General features: G+C 18.3%; 2 protein-coding genes across 3 annotated transcripts; one reads left to right on the top strand and one right to left on the bottom strand.

Moving 5' to 3' along the window:
• The first annotated feature begins 127 nt into the window (after positions 1–127).
• Positions 128–20,721, top strand: LOC409433 (protein RCC2 homolog). The gene is made up of 7 exons (XM_026442756.1): positions 128–320; positions 1,784–2,005; positions 3,128–3,229; positions 16,685–16,920; positions 17,900–18,140; positions 18,368–19,215; positions 19,302–20,721. Exons 1-7 carry the CDS (start codon positions 251–253, stop codon positions 19,470–19,472), a joined length of 1,890 nt encoding a protein of 629 aa, XP_026298541.1. The 5' UTR covers positions 128–250; the 3' UTR covers positions 19,473–20,721.
• LOC412318 (AN1-type zinc finger protein 2A) lies at positions 13,872–16,087 on the bottom strand. 2 transcript variants are annotated; one of them, XM_026442757.1, is made up of 3 exons: positions 16,069–16,087; positions 14,785–15,095; positions 13,872–14,279 (listed from the first exon to the last, which is right to left on the bottom strand). In XM_026442757.1, exons 2-3 carry the CDS (start codon positions 15,078–15,080, stop codon positions 13,949–13,951), a joined length of 627 nt encoding a protein of 208 aa, XP_026298542.1. In that variant the 5' UTR covers positions 15,081–15,095; positions 16,069–16,087; the 3' UTR covers positions 13,872–13,948. The 2 variants fall into 2 exon arrangements, with proteins under 2 accessions (XP_026298542.1, XP_395779.3); XM_395779.7 differs by lacking the exon at positions 16,069–16,087 and adding an exon at positions 15,794–16,027.
• Positions 20,722–21,123: the final 402 nt, after the last annotated feature.

Below are 21,123 nucleotides of genomic sequence, written 5' to 3'. Positions count from 1 at the left end.
TTAAAATTAATATATGTACATGCTTTATATAATATATATGAATCTTAATAAATATTAATATTTTGGTAACCAATAATAAGTAGTAACACTTGTCACGTGATTTAGTCTATTTATTTCGATAACTTAACCGCTTAACATAAGTAAGCATATAATCATCGACTTGCTTTTAGTGTCGATATCGTTAGTGCTTTTCAAATTGAGAGGTTATTTTGAAAATTTTGTATTTTTAATTTAATAATTTTTATTTAAAATGTCCACTATATTTAAAAGAAGACTTCAAGCATTGGGATATCTAGAATGGGACAAAGTTAATATAAATGGTTTGTATTTACATTTAACAAATTTTTTAAATTAATATAAATTTTAACATATTGAAATAATTATTTATAATTTTAAATTTTTTAAATTTTCTAAAATATTTATTGATAGATCTTAAAAAATATTTAGTTTTTTTTTAAATATTTTCATCCTTTAATAGTTTTACATTAAATTATTAATTTAATTGTTTTATAGGTAGCACTTTTCTTTATAGATTATAACGACTAGTATAATTAAATCATTAAATCTATTGTTTTTTATATTTAAATCAAAGATTTAAAATTGCATAATATTTGAATAACATATTTATATAAAAATTTGATAATTATAACTTATAGAAAGATAATTTTTGTTACTAAATCATTATATATCATTTAATTATTTCATTATATATGAAATAATTAATTATGAAATAATCTTTTTTTTATATATATTTATATAATTATTTTTTTTATATATTTATATTTATATTTTATATATTTTTTTAAAAATAAGTAATATTTAATGCGTAATTATTAAAAGAAATTTTTAATTCAATAATTTGTATATATAAATATAATACATATAGAATGTTTCTTTCAATTAGATAATATTTTATGAGGATATTAAAAAAATTTTAATATAAAATTATTGAATATTTTTGCTTAGCATACAGATACAATATGTGGCAATTATTTTTTTTGTAACTCAATTTTTTGTTCATAATTCATAGTAACAGTTGCTGAGGAAAATTCAATCTGTTATATATAATTATTTATAATACAAAAAATAATGTTAATATTAATTAGAAATATGCAAAATTAGTAATTATTAAATAAAAATAAATAAACATTTTTGATTTTCTAAGAATTTGTAATCAATCAATATCTTTATTAAATGATACAAATAACATATGATCTTTGAATTTTTTGAATGAATGAATAATATTATGAATAATGAATGAATGAATGAATTTATTATAATGAATATCATATTATGAATAAAAAAATATTTGATTTCATTTAAAAAAATTAATTAGTCTTTGAAATTTAATTTTTAATTTATAAAAATAAAAAATAATTTATATTATATGATATTATATAATATATAAAATTTTCTAATATATAACATTTTCAGTTATTCAAAACACTTATATTAATTGATAAATAATCTCATTATTTTATAAAATTCAATTTATGTATAATATATATCTAAAATCTTATATAATTTACATTTTTTGCATAAATAGGAAAATAAAATTTATTATATTTATATTTATATTTATCAAAATGTTTATTCGTATTATAATAGAATGTTATATTTATAACAAAATTTCATTCATTATATTTAATATTAAATTTTTTATTTATTAAAGTAAATTTAAGATTATTTATGTCATTCAAAATTATAAATAAAAATAAAATTTATAAATAAAATTTAAAATTAAATATTTGTTACATTGTTAAATAAAATTAAAATATTATAGATGCACAACATTTTCGAAAAGTTATACTTTGGTTAGAAGATCAAAAGATACGTCAATACGATATACAAGATAGAAAAGAGTTGCGAGATATAAAAAATGAAAGTTGGTCTAAAGCATTTGCTAAGTATTGCAATGATGTTAAATGTCCAGTTTCAAATAATACTATGGATCAACTTGAATGGTTAATTGGATATGCAATCTGGTTGGAAGCAGAAAATAATAGTAAGTTAATAAATTAAGTTATTAATGAATATTATTAAAAATTGAATAAAATATTTAATATATTAAATATTTAATATATATTCAATATATGATTATCATATTTAAATTTTTTCACATATATTAAAAGATTTTTACAAAATTGTAGGTAATTATAAAGAAAAGAATATATTTTGATTTCAATGATTTTGAAATATATTGTCAATATGGAACAATTTTTATTTATGTATATAATATATATATATATATATATATATATATATATATATATATATATATATATATATATATTATACATATAACTATTGTTCAATTTTAATTTTTGAGATATTCACAATTTTATTTAATTTAGATTAGATTAGGTTTAATAGAAATATATGATTTAAAAATGTCGGATCAGATTGGATTGAAAATTTTTTTTAGAATCCAATTATTTTTATTTGTTTTTTCATCATTTGAGAAAATTATCAAATAGTTTTTAATTTTAAAAAGTCAAATTATATTTCAAATTTTAAAATGCAGATTTAATTTAATAGATTATATCTTTTGAAAATTGATTTATATTTCAAAGAGAATTTTGAATGCTTTCTAGAATTTAACCTAACTTAATCTAACTTAATCTAACCTAATCTATGAGTAAAAAAAAAAAAATAAAAAATTAAAATAAAAAGTTATTCTATATTTTATTTCGATTATGAATTTATTTTTTGAAATATATCAAAAACAAATGGATCAATTCATAATATATATATTTTTAAATGAATTTTTTGAAGAATAATTTACCAAATATACTTGTAAGATTATTCAATTTTTTTTTAAATAATATATTTTATATATTTAAAATAATATAAATATAAATATATAAATAAAATATAATTTTTTTTAAAATATGAAATAAATAAAAAAAGTTATTAAAGATATTGTTGTTTCTAACAATATATTTCAAGATCATAAGAATTTAATAAATTTCTTTTCAATATGTTTAATTATCAATATCAAAAACATGTTATTGTATTCTATAATTAAATGAAACAAAAATTAACAATTTAATATCAAATACTATTATTGGTAATTTTACATAAAATAAAAAGAAATACAAAATAATAATATAATATTCTATTTCAGTTGAAGAATATTCACAAAATGTAAAAGAAATTAAATTAAAAATGAAACAGGAAGCAATGGTGCCTCATCTAAAATCCAAGAATCCACTTGACAATTTAAACTGTGAGTATAAAATAAATATAATTTTTTAAAATCTAATATTTCTTAAATTTTAAATATATTTATTTTTAAATAACATTTTAACATTTTTACATTTTAATTATTTCATTATTTTGTATCTTTAATAATAATAAAAATGATAAAATATATATAAATATTTTGAAATGCTTATTGTCTTTTTGCTTTTATTCCATATAATTTATTAATATTTTTCACATTAATTTTTCACAAAATTTTCACAAAATTTATTAAGATATAATACATTATGTTTTTTTAAATTTTCTATTATTATTTTTTCATTTACAAAAATTATTTTATATTTTTTAATATTATTTAAGTAAATAAATCTTTCCTGCATTCATTAAAAAATAAATATGTAAAATATATATAAAATCAAAATAAATATTTATAATTAATAAATTATATATATATATATATATATATATATATATATATATATATATATATGATTATATAATTATTTTGTATATTTGTTTTGAACTATTCAAATATTTCGAAAAATATGATTAAAATGAAAAAATGTTTCTGATAAAAATTGTATAAAAAGATATATTATACAATATTAATAATTTTTTTATAGTTCAATATATATATAATGCATATAGATCATATAAACATCATTTTTAAAACATTCATAATTTTGTTTAACAATAAATAAATAAACTATAAAATTATAAAAATATAATTTTTATTACAAAATACATAATTCTTTATTTAAAAAAAAATAATTATTTTATATAATTATATTTTATACAACTATTTTGTAATAATATTATGTAGTAAAACTAAGCTATATCAAGAAATCTTTAGTTTAAATATAAGATATAATTTGAAATTTGAAATGGAAAGATAAGAAATATGTAATGTCTTATTGTTCATCCTCTCCTTATTTTTTATATAAATTTTATATAAGTTATATTTATATTTATATAATATATTTATATAAGTTTTATGCATTTCAAATTAAAAATATTTTCTAAACTAAAAATTTTTGGATAATAAAATAGTTTAATGCTTTTATAATAATAAGAAAATAACATTGCACACATTGATTAATACAGTCATATAATTTCGTTTAAAAAATTGAAGTTGATCTTCATGTAATCTACAATATTATAAAAAAATCTAAAGGCAATTTGTAGAAAAATTATTAATATGATATAATATATCTTATTATATCAAACAATTTTTATTTAAATCTTTTTTTTTATATAATTTATATTATATATATATTTAATATATATAATGTATTTCGAAAATACAGGAAATAAAGATTTCTAAAGTAATTTCAAAAAATATTTTCCTTTGCAAAAATATTCGTTAAACAAAGTTATGAATTATTAACAAAAAAATAATTGATATAATAAATAAATTAAATAATGACCAATCACATTAGTCGAGTTTGATGATTGAGATTGAGATGATTGATTGAGATTGTATGCAAATCATATAATACAAATAACATATTTCGAAAAAAGTTTTGAATATAATAAATATTTTTTTATAGATAAAAAATTATATTACAAATCGAATTATGAAAAAATTATGAAAAAATTATATTACAAATGATGAAAAAATTAATTAATTGCAATTATGATAAAATTGTGACATAAAAAAATAAATTATATATTACAGTCTATATTAAAAAACAATTCATTAAATAAATCAAGCGAAAATTTAACTCAAATTTTGAAATGTGTTACTGAATCATTGTCTCGAACAATGACGCATGAATTAATTTTTAACAAATTTACACATAATATTAAATAAATTGAAAATAAAACATTACTAAAGAATAATATACACATTATATTGAATCAACATATTTATCATTCACTTCATTGTACTCTCATCAATATAATTACTTATAATTTAGTAATTTCAGAAGAGAATTTTGAATTATCTCATTAAAAAATATTGGTGAATTTAAAAAAGATTAATTTTCTTATGATAAATATAATTCTACAAACTACTACAAAGTACTATAAACTACTACAAACCATTATACAAACTTCTGCACATTGAATAATATTTAAATATATTATAGCAATTCTATTATAATATTGATGTTCAATACATGAAAATTCCATGAATTTTTATTATTATTTTCTCCGTTGATATTGATGAATGATGATACATCTCTTCATTCTTTAAAAAAGAACAAAAATTTAAAGAATTCATCTAATGTTCATGAGGACTAAACTTACAATATTGCTACAGCTCAAAAGGCTTCATCTAATTTTATAATATTTTATAATATTCAATAATATTTTTAACATGGGACTGATGTCCTATTCTTGAAAGATCATATTCTCTCTCTTCAGATTTCTAATGGATCTCTAATTTTTTTCAAAAAAATATTTTTTAGAAATATTTTATATATTGAACAATATAATCAGGAAGCATATATGATCCAATAAAATCGCCATAAATGTCAATTCCCCATAAAGTGATTGATCAATGGAATTGTGTTGAATGTGGACGAAGTACAAATTTTTTTGTTCGCAGATTTTTCATGCATTATGTAATTGTAACATTCCTCTTCTTCTAAAAAATTTCATTTATTTATAATACATATTTGCAGAAAGATTCCGCTTCATTTTTTCTAATAGCTATTTCGAATATTAAAACTGTTAAATATAATCCTATGAATATAAGTTTTACACGTGCACATATTTGTTTTTTAAACAATGTACTGTCATTTAATTAACATTAAAACAAAATGAAGGCATTTAAACAAATTAAACAAATATATTTAATTAATAATCATGTTATGTTACTGAGAGTCACTTCAGAAGACGGTTAATATTACAATCTTCTATCATTAATAAAATATTATCAACAATCCTTAACAATCGCGCATCGCAATTGATTCATCCCTATTATTAATTATATTAAATTACCTATGTCATACACGAGTAATCAATGTCCGAAATTCTTTATTATGTGACTTTTGATATTATTGAATTGCATTGGACTAATATTCAAAATGTTATAATATTATGTTATAATATTGTTATAATATTTTATATTTGTCCGCATAATAAATACGCATTACAAAACAAAGTTCATTGAATTTATAAAATCGAGAATTTTATTTACTCTGGAATAAATAATTTGAAAAATTTATAACTTCTGATTTTGTTAGATTTTTAAGAACATTTGTATCCTCTTTTTTCCATTCATCGCTTTTTCACAATAAGATACATAATCTAACGACATTATGGATTAGCGACTCTGATTATGCAACATTTCTTAAACAAAATTCGTAAAATTAGATTAACAATAATATTGCATAGAATTCATTATTCTCAAGAAAATTGATCGAATAATAAATTTCTTAGAGGATGATATTGATTAAATTGATATGATTTGAAAATATCATTTCAAGTGTATTTTTGCTATTATGAAAAATTTTTAAGAAATATACAATCCTAACTTTTCTGAATATTTGAGAGATCAAATGAGATCAACGTGAATCTATATTTTTTATCATAATATATTGTGAATTAAAAATTGATATATTTCCAAGAAAAATTATATATTTCTTAAAAATACTTCAGTTGAAATGATATTTTAAGATAATTTTCTAATTATGCCAATCTTAACAATATCATCATATATTCAAATAAATTTATTACAAATAATCGATCAATTTTCTTGTGATTTTATGTATTTCTTATCGGACTGATTCTAAGAATTTTTATGTTGATTGAATATCAGAAGAAAATGTTTTTAATGTTCGCAACATTAGCTACATCTTAATTTCATTATAAACTAACATGATTAATTATCAATTAATTTAAAAAATATTCACTTAATAATAAATATTATTTTATTCTAGTATCGCATGATGATTATATTCTCTCAAAGAAAAAGAACAAAGTTATAATGAAAAATGGAATTTTATTTATCATAAAAAAATTAAAAAAAATCTAAGTTTATCAATATTTTTTAATGAGATAATTCAAAATTCTCTTCTGAAATTACTAAATTATAAGTAATTATATTGATGAGACTATAACGAAGTAAATGATAAATATATTGATTCAATACAATATCTATATTATTCTTCAATAACGTTTTATTTTCAATTTATTTAATATTATATGTAAATTTGTTAAAAATTAATTCATGCGTCATCGTTTGAGACAATGATTCAGTAGCACATTTCAAAATTTGAATTAAATTTTCGCTTGATTTATTTAATGAATTGTTTTTAATGTAAACTGTAATATATAATTTATTTTTTTATGTCACAATTTTATCATAATTGCAATTAATTAATTTATTCATCATTTGTAATATAATTCAATTTATTTATAATATAATTTTTTATCTATAAAATATTAATTAAAAAAAATATTTATTATATTTAATACTTTCTTCGAAATATATTATTTACATTTATATAGCTAACGCTTACGACTCGACTAGGCTATGCATGATTAACTAATATTTTTTTCTTAATAACATGTTAATAAAGTCATAAAATTTTTGCAAAAAAAATATTGTTTAAAATTAGAATCGTAGAAATCTCCAATATATAAATGATCCCGTATTTTTGAGACATCCTGTATAACGATTAACAATAAACACAATCTGTTTTTTCAAAATGTCTATTTAAAATTTAAACATATATATATGATTTATTCTGTATGTGCGTATGTATGTATATAGCTTGAATTTCACTGACAAAATAATTCGATTAAGTATTCATGATTCATTATTCTTTTTTCCACTGGAACTAAATCACTAAAGAGATCTTATCTATTTTTTTATTTTATTGTTCGTCATCTAGAATAAAAACTTTGTTTGTGAGAATTTTATTACTAATTCTCGAATGTAATAAAATTTAATCGAATATTACATTTGAGAGCTAGCTAATAATATAATTTATTAGTGTACAAAATGTTCCATAATTAATGATATAATCAGGTAAGAATGATTCTGTGAAAAAATAAATTAAAAATACAAAATAAATATAAAATTTTTTAAATAAAGTAATATACGATATGTACTCTAACACATAGTTAAATTGAAATTTTGAAGAATGGAAAAAAAAAGTTCTGAATATAAAATTTTAATTTCAGGTTTTTATTAATTTTCAAGATATTAGATAAAAAATTTTTGTTACAATATATTGAATTTTGGTTATACATATATGCACGCTCTTAATAATGTATAATCAGCATAATGCAATCTTTTATTTATTCTATAATTCAATTTTATCGCTTAAGTTTTTATTTTTGAGAAAATCAAAATTAAATGTATTATACCATCAAAATATTATAATTGTTAAATTTTCAAATTCAATTTTTTAATTAATTTATAAACAGAAAAGTTTTATTCTTGATTATACCATTAATTATCTGGGATATCGTGTATACATCAATATAATATCTTATTTTTGATTTTTGAATTTTTTTCGTAGCATTTCCAGAATAATTCCAATTAATAAAAAAATAATTTATGCCAAATTTCAGTTCGATCAGAAAATCGTTGCGTCTGAACTTTTCAATATTAAAATATTTATGTATTCATAATTCATTTTTTATTTTAAATTATTAATTATGTAAAAAGAAAAATGTATTCTAATATACTATCTGTGTATTATTGTACAAAAGTTGATCTAGTAATAGAATGCATCTTTTATTCTTTCGTACAAATGAAAAAAATAAAAAAAAAGAATTTTAAAAAAATTAAAAAATTTTTTTCAATTTTGAAAGTATCTTTTGATTATTATTTTATGAATACAGATTAAAAAATATATATTTTTTATTTTAAACTTAGAAATTTATTTTTTTTTTAATTTCACAGATTTTATTTTAAAATTTGAAAATTATTCAATTTCTACTTTAGCAAAAATATAAACTTATTTTCTCAAAGACCCTTTAAAATTAACTTTTAAATAGTTTTTTTGAATATTAAAAATATTATATCATGAATCATGTCAAATTATTGAACAAAAATATGAAACATATCCAATTATAAATTGAATTAAAAAGACATGTAAAATTTTTGAAAATGAAATTGAATAATTCAAAAATTTAGAACAAAAAAATTTTTTGTAAGATTTAATTATTTTTTTTTTTTAATTGATTTTTTAATTTGATCTGAAAATAAAAATTTTATTAAAGAATTGGAATTAATAAGTAAATTATGAATAATTAATTAATGATATTGCAGAGAATAAATAAATTAATAAAAGAATATAATATAAATAATAATAAATATATAAAAAAATATTTATAAAAAATAAAAAACAAAGAAAATGTGTAGAATATAAATAATTATCGAAAAGAATACTAAAGAATACCAAAAAATAATAATAAATAAGTTTTTTAAAATATACAAGAAAATAATAAAATATTTTATAATTTATAATTGATTGAATTTACATATTTCTGAAATTTTTTTATATAATTTAGAAAATAATAAAAAAATTTTATGAGCACTTAATTAATATTTTAATATTTAAAAATCCAGGAACATTTTTTTCTGTTATCTAATTAAATTCAAGCATAGATTATTTTTTTATTAATTAAAACTATTTTAGAAAGTTATATTAGAAACAGATAAAAATTTGAAGTTAAAAATAAAAGTCACTCCAATATATATGTAAATACATATACAGAATATTAATATATTCGTTAAATATTTTTGGATTCTAAATTAAACAAACACAAAAGTGGATATACAAAATGATATACAAAATGTCGGTTAGTGCTTAATTATAAATTCATATTAGATGATGAAAATAAAGAAAGATAAGAATAATACAGTGTAATTGAAACAGATTAGTTATTCTTTTTCCATCTCATTTCGTCTAAATTTTTACTTAAACTTTATTAAATAACTATAAAAACGATATTTTTATGTATTTTTGTAATTTTTAATGTATTTTTGTAATTTTGTTTGCTTTTAATGAAATCTCCAAAGATATCACTCGAATATATTAATATTATATATTATATATTAATATTAATATTATATATATATATATATACACATACATACATATCTTTATATTTATATATCTATATATCTATAAACAAAACTACCATTAAAAAGAAAAATGAAATTGAAATTTTTTATGAATCTTTATATATTTAAATAGAATATTATATTGTTTCATTGCTTATTTTTCAATATTGCATTTACAAATTTATATATTTATATAATTATACTTTTTATATTTTAAAAAATTAAATTTTAAATTAATTTAAAAAATTATTAGTATTAATAATTAATTTTATAAATTTATAAATTTTTTTTTTGCTATTTTATTTTTTATTTTATTTTAATTATTGTATTGTCATTAGTTGACAGTAATGAGTTTAAAAATGGAATCTACTCTGTGGCAAAATTACTTCGAATTCCACGACATCCGAATCATCTGATCACATTAAAAGCATGCAGTAAACTAGTACAAAGAAGATTAAATTCTGAATGCTTACGGAATCCAAATTCTAAAATCATTCGAGGCAAGCCATTTCCTGTGATGAATTGCGATCCTGGTTTTCAACTGAAGAAAATAGCAGTGGAAAATGCAGCTAAGATTCTTGCTCTTCTTTATATTCAAGATATTAGGAATCTTCAAACAAAGATTAATGAAGTAATCGTCCAAGTGCAGAATATTACAGCTAATCCAAAAACGGATACTAAGTTAGGAAAAGTTGGAAAATAAAAAAAAGAAATGATACGTAGATATTTTATCATATTATATGATATATATATATATATATATATATATATATATATATATATATATATATATATTAGATGTAATAAAAATATTAAGCATTAGATAATTTTTTTTATATTAGAAAGTCTCGAAAACATAATATTATTTATTTATTTTAAAATCTAAGCTTATTATAGCATATAAAATATTTATGAAATTTATTATTTTCTTTAATTTTTTTATTCTACACAAAAAAATCATTAAAAAATCAAAATATTTAAATTACTTTATTTTATTATATCTTTACATCTCTTCATAATAAAATGTTATTTAATTGATAGAAAATATTAAATAAAAATTAAATTAATTTAATAAATGTAATAACAGAAATGTAATTATAACAAAGAATATTAAATTTTGTTGTAGATATTATATGTTTACCATATTTTTTAAAATCTTTATTCAAATGTAAATTTAATTAAAAATCAATAACATTATTTTATGAAAATAATAAATATTGAAAATTATTTATCAAAAAAAATGAAGTATTTTAATTTGAAAATTTTTTTTTACATTTAACAAAAATTTGATACTATTAAAATATTTACAATTTTCAAATATATATATACATTATATTATATATATGTTATTATTTATTATAATATTTCTTATATTACATACATAAAAAGTTTTTAAAATATATTGAAATAATATAATTTTTATTTTAATTCTACAAAATAATTATTGCAAAAATAGAGTTAAAGAAATGTAAATTAAGTATAAGCATTTTGTGTTTATATATGCTAAATGAATAAATGAATAAAAAATAAAATTCAAATATTTTGATATTTATTATATAGAAAATTATTATATATATTAATACTATATTATTATATATATTAATACTATATTATAATATATTAATATTCAAAGAAATTCTTGAATGCTTACATTTATAAAACTGATTAATAAAATTTTTCAATATTTTTGTTGATATTAGAAATAGAAACAATAAATTGTATATTTTATTTTTTTTTTAATAAATATATGAATTTTTTATGAATTTTAACATAATATTTAAAATGTTTATTAATTGTTTTATATTATTTTTAAAAATATAAATCATGAAAAATAAAAAATATGATAAAATTAAATAATTATATCAAGAAAAGAAAAAATGCAATTTTTTTAATAGTAATAATATTTTCATGTATAAAAATTTATAAAAATATATAAAAATTTTTTCATTTAATAAATCTGTACATTATAATAAAAATTAATTTTATTAACTTAATTTATATAATTTTGAAAAAGCATTAATAAAAAATATATGAAAGACTATATAAAAGATTAGAAAAGAAAAAATAATGAAATTAAGATGAAAAATAAAAGAGAAAAATAAAATATTTAAAACGAAAGAAAATAAAATGAGAAAATAAAAAATCTATTAAAAGTTATGCAATTATAAAGCAAATAAATAAAATAAAGCATGTGTTAAAAAAAAAAAAATTTGAGAGAAAATTGGAATCGTATGTAATAATAAATCAAACATTTTTGAAAGAAAAAAAAGAAAAAAATGAATATAGCATTAATAAAATTCGATTCTCCAATTTAGAAAATAAAAATATTAATAAATATTATAATATAATATAGTATAATATAAGTATAATGTAAATATAATATAAATATAAATATAATATAAATATAATATAATATAATATAATATAATATAATATAATATAATATAATATAATATAATATAATATAATATAATATAATATGATATAAAATATTTCCTTTTTTGAGAATTTAATTCAAAATTAAATTCAATAAATAAATTAATATTAAAAAAAATTTTTTAAGCAGAAACGAGATAAATTTATTGAATCATACATTTTCAAATTTACATTTTTAGATTTATATAGTAAGGCACTCTTATTTGAAGCTGGCCTTTGATATTTTTTTAAAATCACGTTTATTCGGCAGCAAATCTTGCTAATATTTATTTAAATTACTATAATCAAAACAATATTATTATAATATAAATAATATATATATATATATATATATATATATATATATATATAATGTATGAAAATTTAAAATTAATTTCATATGTATATTTATACATTTGTACAAAAAATATAATTATAAAAATCTGTATAAAGAATATTTCATCTTAATTTTTTCATTTCCGATGTATATCTCCTAAATCATTAGTTATTTGATAAAATATTCTAATTAAAATTGTTGTACAAAATATTTATAATGAACATAAATTTTAATTTTAAATTTTAATAAAGATGAAATTGAAATTTTAAGATAATCGTATTTTTAAAAATAAAATTGAATATCTATATATATTCGTTTATCTATTCATCTAGTTCATTCCAAAACAAATCATTTATATATTGGTCTTTCAAAACTATTCATTTATCATAAAATATATAAAATACTAATTGAAATTAAAAAATAAATAATAAAAAATAAAAAAACTTAGAAAATAGAAAATCAATATATTATAGATTAATAATAAATTAATAATGAATATTTAAGAACTATTTACTGTTTCATTATTATAATTTTATTACTTTTATTTAGATAATATTTATATTTATCATAAAATATTCTGTAACATTATAATCTATTTTAAACATTTTTTCAAATGAAAAATTATTCTAAAGATATTTATATGAAAAAATTAAAATGAAATACATAATACATAAATTAATGTTCTTATTAGAAAATTATAAATGCTTCATATTTATGTAATGCGTCATATTTATATATATTAAATCTAATTTCAATAATTTAAAAGTATAAAATGAATTTTAAAAATTTTTCTTAAATAATAAATAGAATGTTTAAGTAACGTAAAAATTTAGATAATTATTAGATTATTTTTTATCGCAAGTAGATAAGAAATATTCTGAGAGATATAATAATTTCTCTATATTTATTTAATCGAAAAACATTTTAAAACTATTATACAAATTTATATTATAAACTAAAATTTATGAGAGTCTACATCTATCTCTATTTCCTGAAGGTGCATCTTCAAGTGCTTGTCTAGTGGTATTTGTTTCTTGCATTGAAGCCTGAAGAGCTCTAGCAAGAGCTTCATCTTCACTTATGCTACCTTGATAATTTTTGAAAATCTCACCATTTCTTCTATTTAATTTCACATGATTTTCTAGAACATCAAGTCTTTTCTTTTGAGCCATTTGTTTTTGATCTATACATGCATGATCTGTTGGGTGTCTATGTTTTAAACAGAAATTTTTACCACAATCAGAACAATGCACTTGAATTACTTCTTTGATTTTACAACCTTTCATGGAACATCTAAAATGAAAAAAATTATTTTATAAAATTAATTCTTTTTTGTAATAATTAAAAAGTACAAGACACTTATATCACAAAATCTTGTTTTGAAGTATACATTTTATAAAACTATATTATTATTATTTTATTATGTTTTTATGTTTTAAAGTAAAATTGTATTTTTTTTATGTTTTAAAGTAAAATTCAAAATAAAATTCAACTGATAAATATATTTTTCTAAAAAATAAAAAATTTATTCTAAGATTAAATTTATTTCTATTAAAAAATTAAAAATGTCTTAAAAATAAAATAATATTTAGATAATTATTATAAAACTAATATGAATAATACAATAGAAATATATAATTTTTTATGTAATGTACAATATATATAATAATATATAAAATAAATTAATTTATTTAATTTATGAATATTTATTAATCATATTTTCATTTATAAAAGAGCAAATTTATAAACAATCTTCAAAACAACAATATAAATTTTTATTTAAAAAAAAATATTTTACCTATTACAAAAGATTTTCTGACTAGATGTTTTTAAATCTGATTGACATTCATTATCAATATGTTGCCCAACTGCAATATCTGGAGGATCACCACGTTTAATAGGTATTGGAACATTACATAGAGGACATACTGGGACTTGAATATTTTTTTTATAAGCACTTGGACAATTATGATTGTTATATGATATATGTTCACTACAAAAAATTATACAACAGGCATCACACTTAAGAGGTAAAAAGTCCAATCGATTACAACTATTTTCTGAGCAATGCTTGCCTAAATTTGGAAATTCCATTTTTGATAAGAAGACCTAAAATAAAAATTATTAATTTAAAATCCTCAAAATTATAATATGATAAATTTTAAGAATCAAGTGAAATATATAATAATGAATAAAATGTATAATAATAAGATACACATTTATTGAAAATAAAATGGTAAATATATAATATAAAATAAATAAAAATAAAAATATATAATAATCAAAATAAAATTAAAATTGTAAGATATAATAATAAAAACTTCTAGACATAAATGATTTTAGAATTTAGAATGATTTAATTACAAATACAATCAGTGTAATATTCATTTTAATTAAATATTTCATAAAAAATGAAAAAATTAGAATGAAGAAAATAAACTATAAAAAAAATCTTAATAGTTATAAATATAAATAGAAACAGAAATATATATTATTAAATTAAAATATAAAATTAATATATTGAATTTTTAAAAATTTTATTTATTTTTGAAAATTTTGAATTCTCATATATAGAAACTTATTTTCTTTTTAATTGTATAATTTTTGTTAAGTCATTCTAAAAATGAATTATAACCTCTAATCTTAATGTTATAACCTCATACTATTTATCTAATCTCTTTAATTTTATGAATCTAAATATAAAAAATTATAAATTTATAATAATTTAAATAAATGATAAAAATAAATTAAAAAGAAAATAATAAAAACATATAATAAAAATAATATAATGTTATAGAAATACGTACTTTAAATTACATCCAAATAAACTTGTTACTATTTTTTTTATATATTAAAATTAATATTTTGTTTATAGCACATATCACAGTAAAATAAATGTAAATTTGAATTAATTTAATTTAATTTAATATATTTAAATCTTCAAAATAAAAAAGAACTTTATATTTCGTTAAAATATAGATATTTTTTTTGAATATAAAAACTTAGAATATAGAGCTTTTTCAAACTGATAGAAGTAACTGACTTTTCAGATTTGATGCGAATATAAAGTATGCAAACTTACGAAATATATGAAATAATCACGTCATTCAAAGATTAACATGAATTAAGTATAATAGTTTTTGAACAAATTAAATATGATATCTTGATTTTAGATTTTAGAAATTAAATATTATAACTCATAAAGAAGTTTGACTATAATTAGAAATATAAAATAATTTAAATTAATATTAAAATTATTTTTTTTTTTACTTTGTTTTTTATATAATTATTTACTTTATTAATTTAAATATAAATTTTTATATACTTAGAATACTTAAACAAAAAATATATATATTATAATGGATAAATTTTACATAATATTTAAAATTCATTTTTATAATAAAGATAAAATTTATTAAATAGTTTTGATTTTATAACTAGAATTAAATTTTAGTATGACTCAATCAATCATTTCGTTCCCCGTTTCACCATTTCGAAATATGCGGAACATGGAATATACTTTCAGCTATTTACAATCATAAACTTGAGTTTGCTTTGTACTTATCACTGGAGCATGGTTTTATTATGATTTTTGAGCGCCAGGTGGCCGCATTTTTGTTGTCCGTCTGTCGAACGTACAAGTCTCAGCGCCATTACATTGATTAATATCATTGTATTTGCATTCCTAATTTTCTCAGCAATAGCTAAATTCGAAATAAAAAAATCAGTCAATATGTCGACTAAACGTAAAAATCCAACAACCAAAAAAGGACGCGCGAAATCAAGAAAAGTTGAATATGACGAAGAGGACATCTCTAGCGAACATGATTCAGACGTTGATGACGCCGAAACCGGCTCGAATGTCGATGGTGAAGATGCTGTCGAAGATGATCTTACCGATGTCTCTAGTATCCCGGAATTACCGCCACCTGAGGTGAAATTATTTTTATTTTTATCATATATTATTCTAAGTAAATAGAAAATTTAAATCTAAAAAAATGAAAAAAGATATTAGTATTATAATATTGATAGATCTCAAAGCTCTGCGTTTTTTAAACTGATAAAAGAATTCATTTTGTTTATCTAAAATCATATTTATATAATTACAAAATATTATAAAATTTGTGCATATAACATTAATAAAATTTTCTATAAATCAGATTGTTGTTTAATTAAAGATATAGAAATTAATGGAATTTGAATAAAAATTTATTGTTTATTAAATTTATTAATTTTTTGTAATTAAAATTCAAAAATTATTTTTTATTATATATTATATATTTTTTACATTTTTATTTACATTCTTTTTTACATTATTTTTTATATTTTTTGTAAATATTTGATTAATTATTTATATATATATTATTGAAAAATTAGTTTCAAAAAAATATAAAATCCAAATATAATATCAAATCTAGCTTACAAAAAAATTTTTCTCATACTTGAATTTTAATATAATATGTAAAAATAGAAAGAAAATACTCAGAAGAAATTTGAATTTGATTATTTATTTTTGATAGACTGAATACATACAATATTAGTCATTAAATCAAAATTATATAATAATATCATAATAAGAAAATTAAACACAATAGATATTATTCTTATTGATTATTAATTATATATATTTTGTTATTATTCATATATATATTTTTTATTCAAATATATATTATTCAAAGTCATTTTTTTATAAGTATTTATTTTTATAAAAAAAATATTAGATGAAAAATATAATATAAATATATTCATTGAAGCTAAATTAGATGTTAATTATTATAAAAATTTTGATGACAAGAATATAATAATAAAAAAGATTTAGAATATAATTGGATTTATTATATTAACTTTTTATATAATTTTTATATTTTACTTTATATTCAATGAATTTGTTTTTTTATATATGATTATTACAGGGAGGATGGGGTAAACCTGGAACATTACTAATGTGTGGTCTTACAAATTGGGATATGGCAGGCCGTAAAGCTCCACCAAAAGGTGTGAAAGCTAATATAGGGCGCAGTTTATGGACGCCGCATACTTTTAAAAACTTGAATGGTTCAAGAGTCAGATTAGTTGCTTCTGGTCCAGCTGCTTCTCACAGTATTATTGTTACTGAAGATAATCGATGTTTAGCTTTTGGTAGAAATGATAAAGGTAAATGAATGAAAGTTAAACAAAATTTTCTTATGATTAATTATTATTCTGTAAGTAAATGTGAATTTATGAATTAAAAATTTAAATTATATATTAAGATATATGATTTTTATTACTGAATTAACAAATTTTAGTTTCGATATGATAAAAATATACTTTTTTATTTATACATATTTATATTTTTTATAATAAATTGTTCATAAACTTTTATGAAATAATTTTTGTAGGTCAATTAGGTATTGGTGATACAAAACGTCGAGATGAGCCTACAGAAGTTACAGCATTAAAAGGTCATACTGTTATTGGAGCATCTTGTGGTCGTAATCATACTTTATTTTTAACAAGTCGTGGCATTGTATTTGCTGCTGGAGATAATAAATTAGGTCAATGTGGCATTGGAAAATCTGATGCCTGCATTATTTCTGCCACTAAAGTAAAATATTCTGGTCCACCAATAGTAAAAGTAGGGTGTGGTGCAGAATTTTCAATGATTTTAGACATTAAAGGTGGTCTACATTCATTTGGAAGTCCCGAATATGGAGCATTGGGTCATAATACAGATGGAAAATATTTCATAACAAATACAAAAATGGCATTTCATTTTGAAAAAGTGCCTAAAAGGATTGTCTTATATATTGAAAGAGCGAAAGATGGCCATGTTACGCCTTTAGATCGTGTTGAGATCACAGACTTCAGTTGTGGTCATTATCATACAGTTGCAATTGATAGTAAAAATCGTGCTTTTTCCTGGGGTTTTGGAGGTATCGGTCGTTTAGGTCATAATGAACAACGAGATGAATTAGTGCCTCGCTTAATTAAATTTTTGGAACCTCCTTCACGTGGTGTGAGAGCTGTATATTGTGGCAGTACTTATAGTATTGCTATTAATGTACATGGATCAGCTTTAATGTTTGGACAAACAAAACGTACTGGAGAAGCAAATATGTATCCCAAACCAATTCAAGATTTATCTGGCTGGGAAATTAGATGTGTTGGATGTTCTCAAACTAGTGTAGTAGTTGCAGCAGATGATTCAGTTATTGCTTGGGGTGCTAGTCCTACTTTCGGTGAATTGGTAAATAATTGTATAATGAATAAATCCTTTAACAGACTTTTGCAGACTTCTAAACTAAATTCCTCTTCTTCGATTAATAATTACAGGGTTTCGGTGAAATGCGTAAATCCTCAACTACTCCGATGGAAGTGAAAGCGTTAGAAGGTTTGTACATTACTGCTGTTACCTGTGGTCTCTCTCATACACTTATGATTTGTCGAGATGAATCCGAAGAAGAGAAAACTAAAATTAACAAACTTCAAGTATATTCGATTTAAATTGCATAATTTGTAATTGTTTGAAGCAAATTCTATTCGCATTATTACATCAACATGTTTGAAAATTTTTCTATTATCATAAATAAGACTACATTTTTTAAGCAAAAAAGAAAAAAAAACAAATTAGAATATATTATCATTTTAATTAAGTAAATCATTTTAATAACTTAAAGAAAAGATTGAAAGATCTGTGAACAATTATATTAATAGACTGCAAAAAACGTCCATACAAAATATAGACTTAACTGTTATTCTCTACTTTTAAAATTTCCATTTTTATTTAATGTACGAAGAAGAATTTACCATTCTGTTAGTAGCTCAGGATATAGACCAAACGTATCATAGATACAAAAATATATTTTGATACTTTGCTATTTTATCCACACGTGCCCGCATGCGCACATTCTGTCTCTCTCTTCCCCTTCCATTTTCCCTTCTCCCTTTTCCTCCTGTTTTTAATAAGAATGAAAATAGTTCAAGCATATAAAGAAATGCAAAAAATTAAAAAATTTTTACAGAATTTAACAAATACTACATTTATGTTTATTATTCATTTTAATCTATTGCAATGCAAATAGCCTATCATTGATTCATTACAGTAGTACCTGAATCATTAAATCTGCAGAAAACATTTTTATGTACAGGGATATTTTAAATGCGACTATTGAGAAAAGATTTTATATTCTAAATGACTGTTTTTATAATAAACATACAAAGAATGTTTTTATAAATTCATTTACATTTATTCATAATCACAAAATCTTTTTTAGCCAATTATGAAAAGAACAATGCTTCCTTAAAAATAATACACATATACACAATTATTTATCATACATTTTAATTACTAATTGTTTCATAATTACACTTAACAAAGAAAGTTTCAGAAGTTAAGAAAAAAGATATATATTGTTAATTACTGTATTATATAGGATAATGAAAATCTTGTAATGAATTTGAACGATATGTTATGAAAACTCACGTATACGTATTATAATTAAGATTATCTAGGTCTCAGTAGTGAATATAATCGAAATTTTATATATAATTTTATTTTAGAATTGCTAAAAATGTAATACAAAAATTCATACAATTTTAATACGTCATATGTTTAAAAAAGACTGTAAGTAGAGCCACTGCCACAATGTATTTGAAATCTTTTGTATTATGATGAAATGAATTGATACTTATTCATTCCATTCTGTTTCATGTAATATGTTATGCAATGACATTGCATTATATTAATAAACATGAAAAAAAATGTACAAGACAAATTACAAAATAAACGAGTTTTTTAAGTAATTTTATTAAAGAGTCTTTTAAATATTTATCTTTTATAAATTTCTGTTAACTATTAGTTAATAGATATTAATAACTATTGTTATTTCAAAGTTATTCCAAATAACAAAAAACAGAAACTTTTGACTTTAAAAATTTTAATATTTTTTTAACGATTTTACACATTTCCAATATTGTTTTTTAATTCGATACAATTTTTGATAATCTTCACAACAATCACAAGGAATATTATCTATAATCTTTTCATTTTCAATTAGTTTTTTTTTTAGATGTTTTTTTGCCTATTTTAAAAATATTAATATTTTATATTTGTTATATATTATATTATATTATAAATATTAATTATTATATTTTA

This window comes from Apis mellifera, linkage group LG9, assembly GCF_003254395.2.
Source record: "Apis mellifera strain DH4 linkage group LG9, Amel_HAv3.1, whole genome shotgun sequence".
NCBI lineage: Eukaryota > Metazoa > Arthropoda > Insecta > Hymenoptera > Apidae > Apis > Apis mellifera.
The sequence above is the reverse complement of the archived record's forward strand: the minus strand, read 5'-3'. Positions and strand labels throughout refer to the sequence as shown.

Coding starts and splice junctions, on each gene's coding strand:
- LOC409433 (XM_026442756.1), top strand. CDS start 251: ATGTCCACTATATTTAAAAGAAGACTTCAAGCATTGGGATATCTAGAA. Junction 321..1,783: donor GGACAAAGTTAATATAAATG/GTTTGTATTTAC, acceptor AAAATATTATAG/ATGCACAACATTTTCGAAAA. Junction 3,230..16,684: donor TCCACTTGACAATTTAAACT/GTGAGTATAAAA, acceptor TAATTTTCTCAG/CAATAGCTAAATTCGAAATA.
- LOC412318 (XM_026442757.1), bottom strand. CDS start 15,080: ATGGAATTTCCAAATTTAGGCAAGCATTGCTCAGAAAATAGTTGTAAT. Junction 14,280..14,784: donor CAGAAAATCTTTTGTAATAG/GTAAAATATTTT, acceptor TTTTCATTTTAG/ATGTTCCATGAAAGGTTGTA.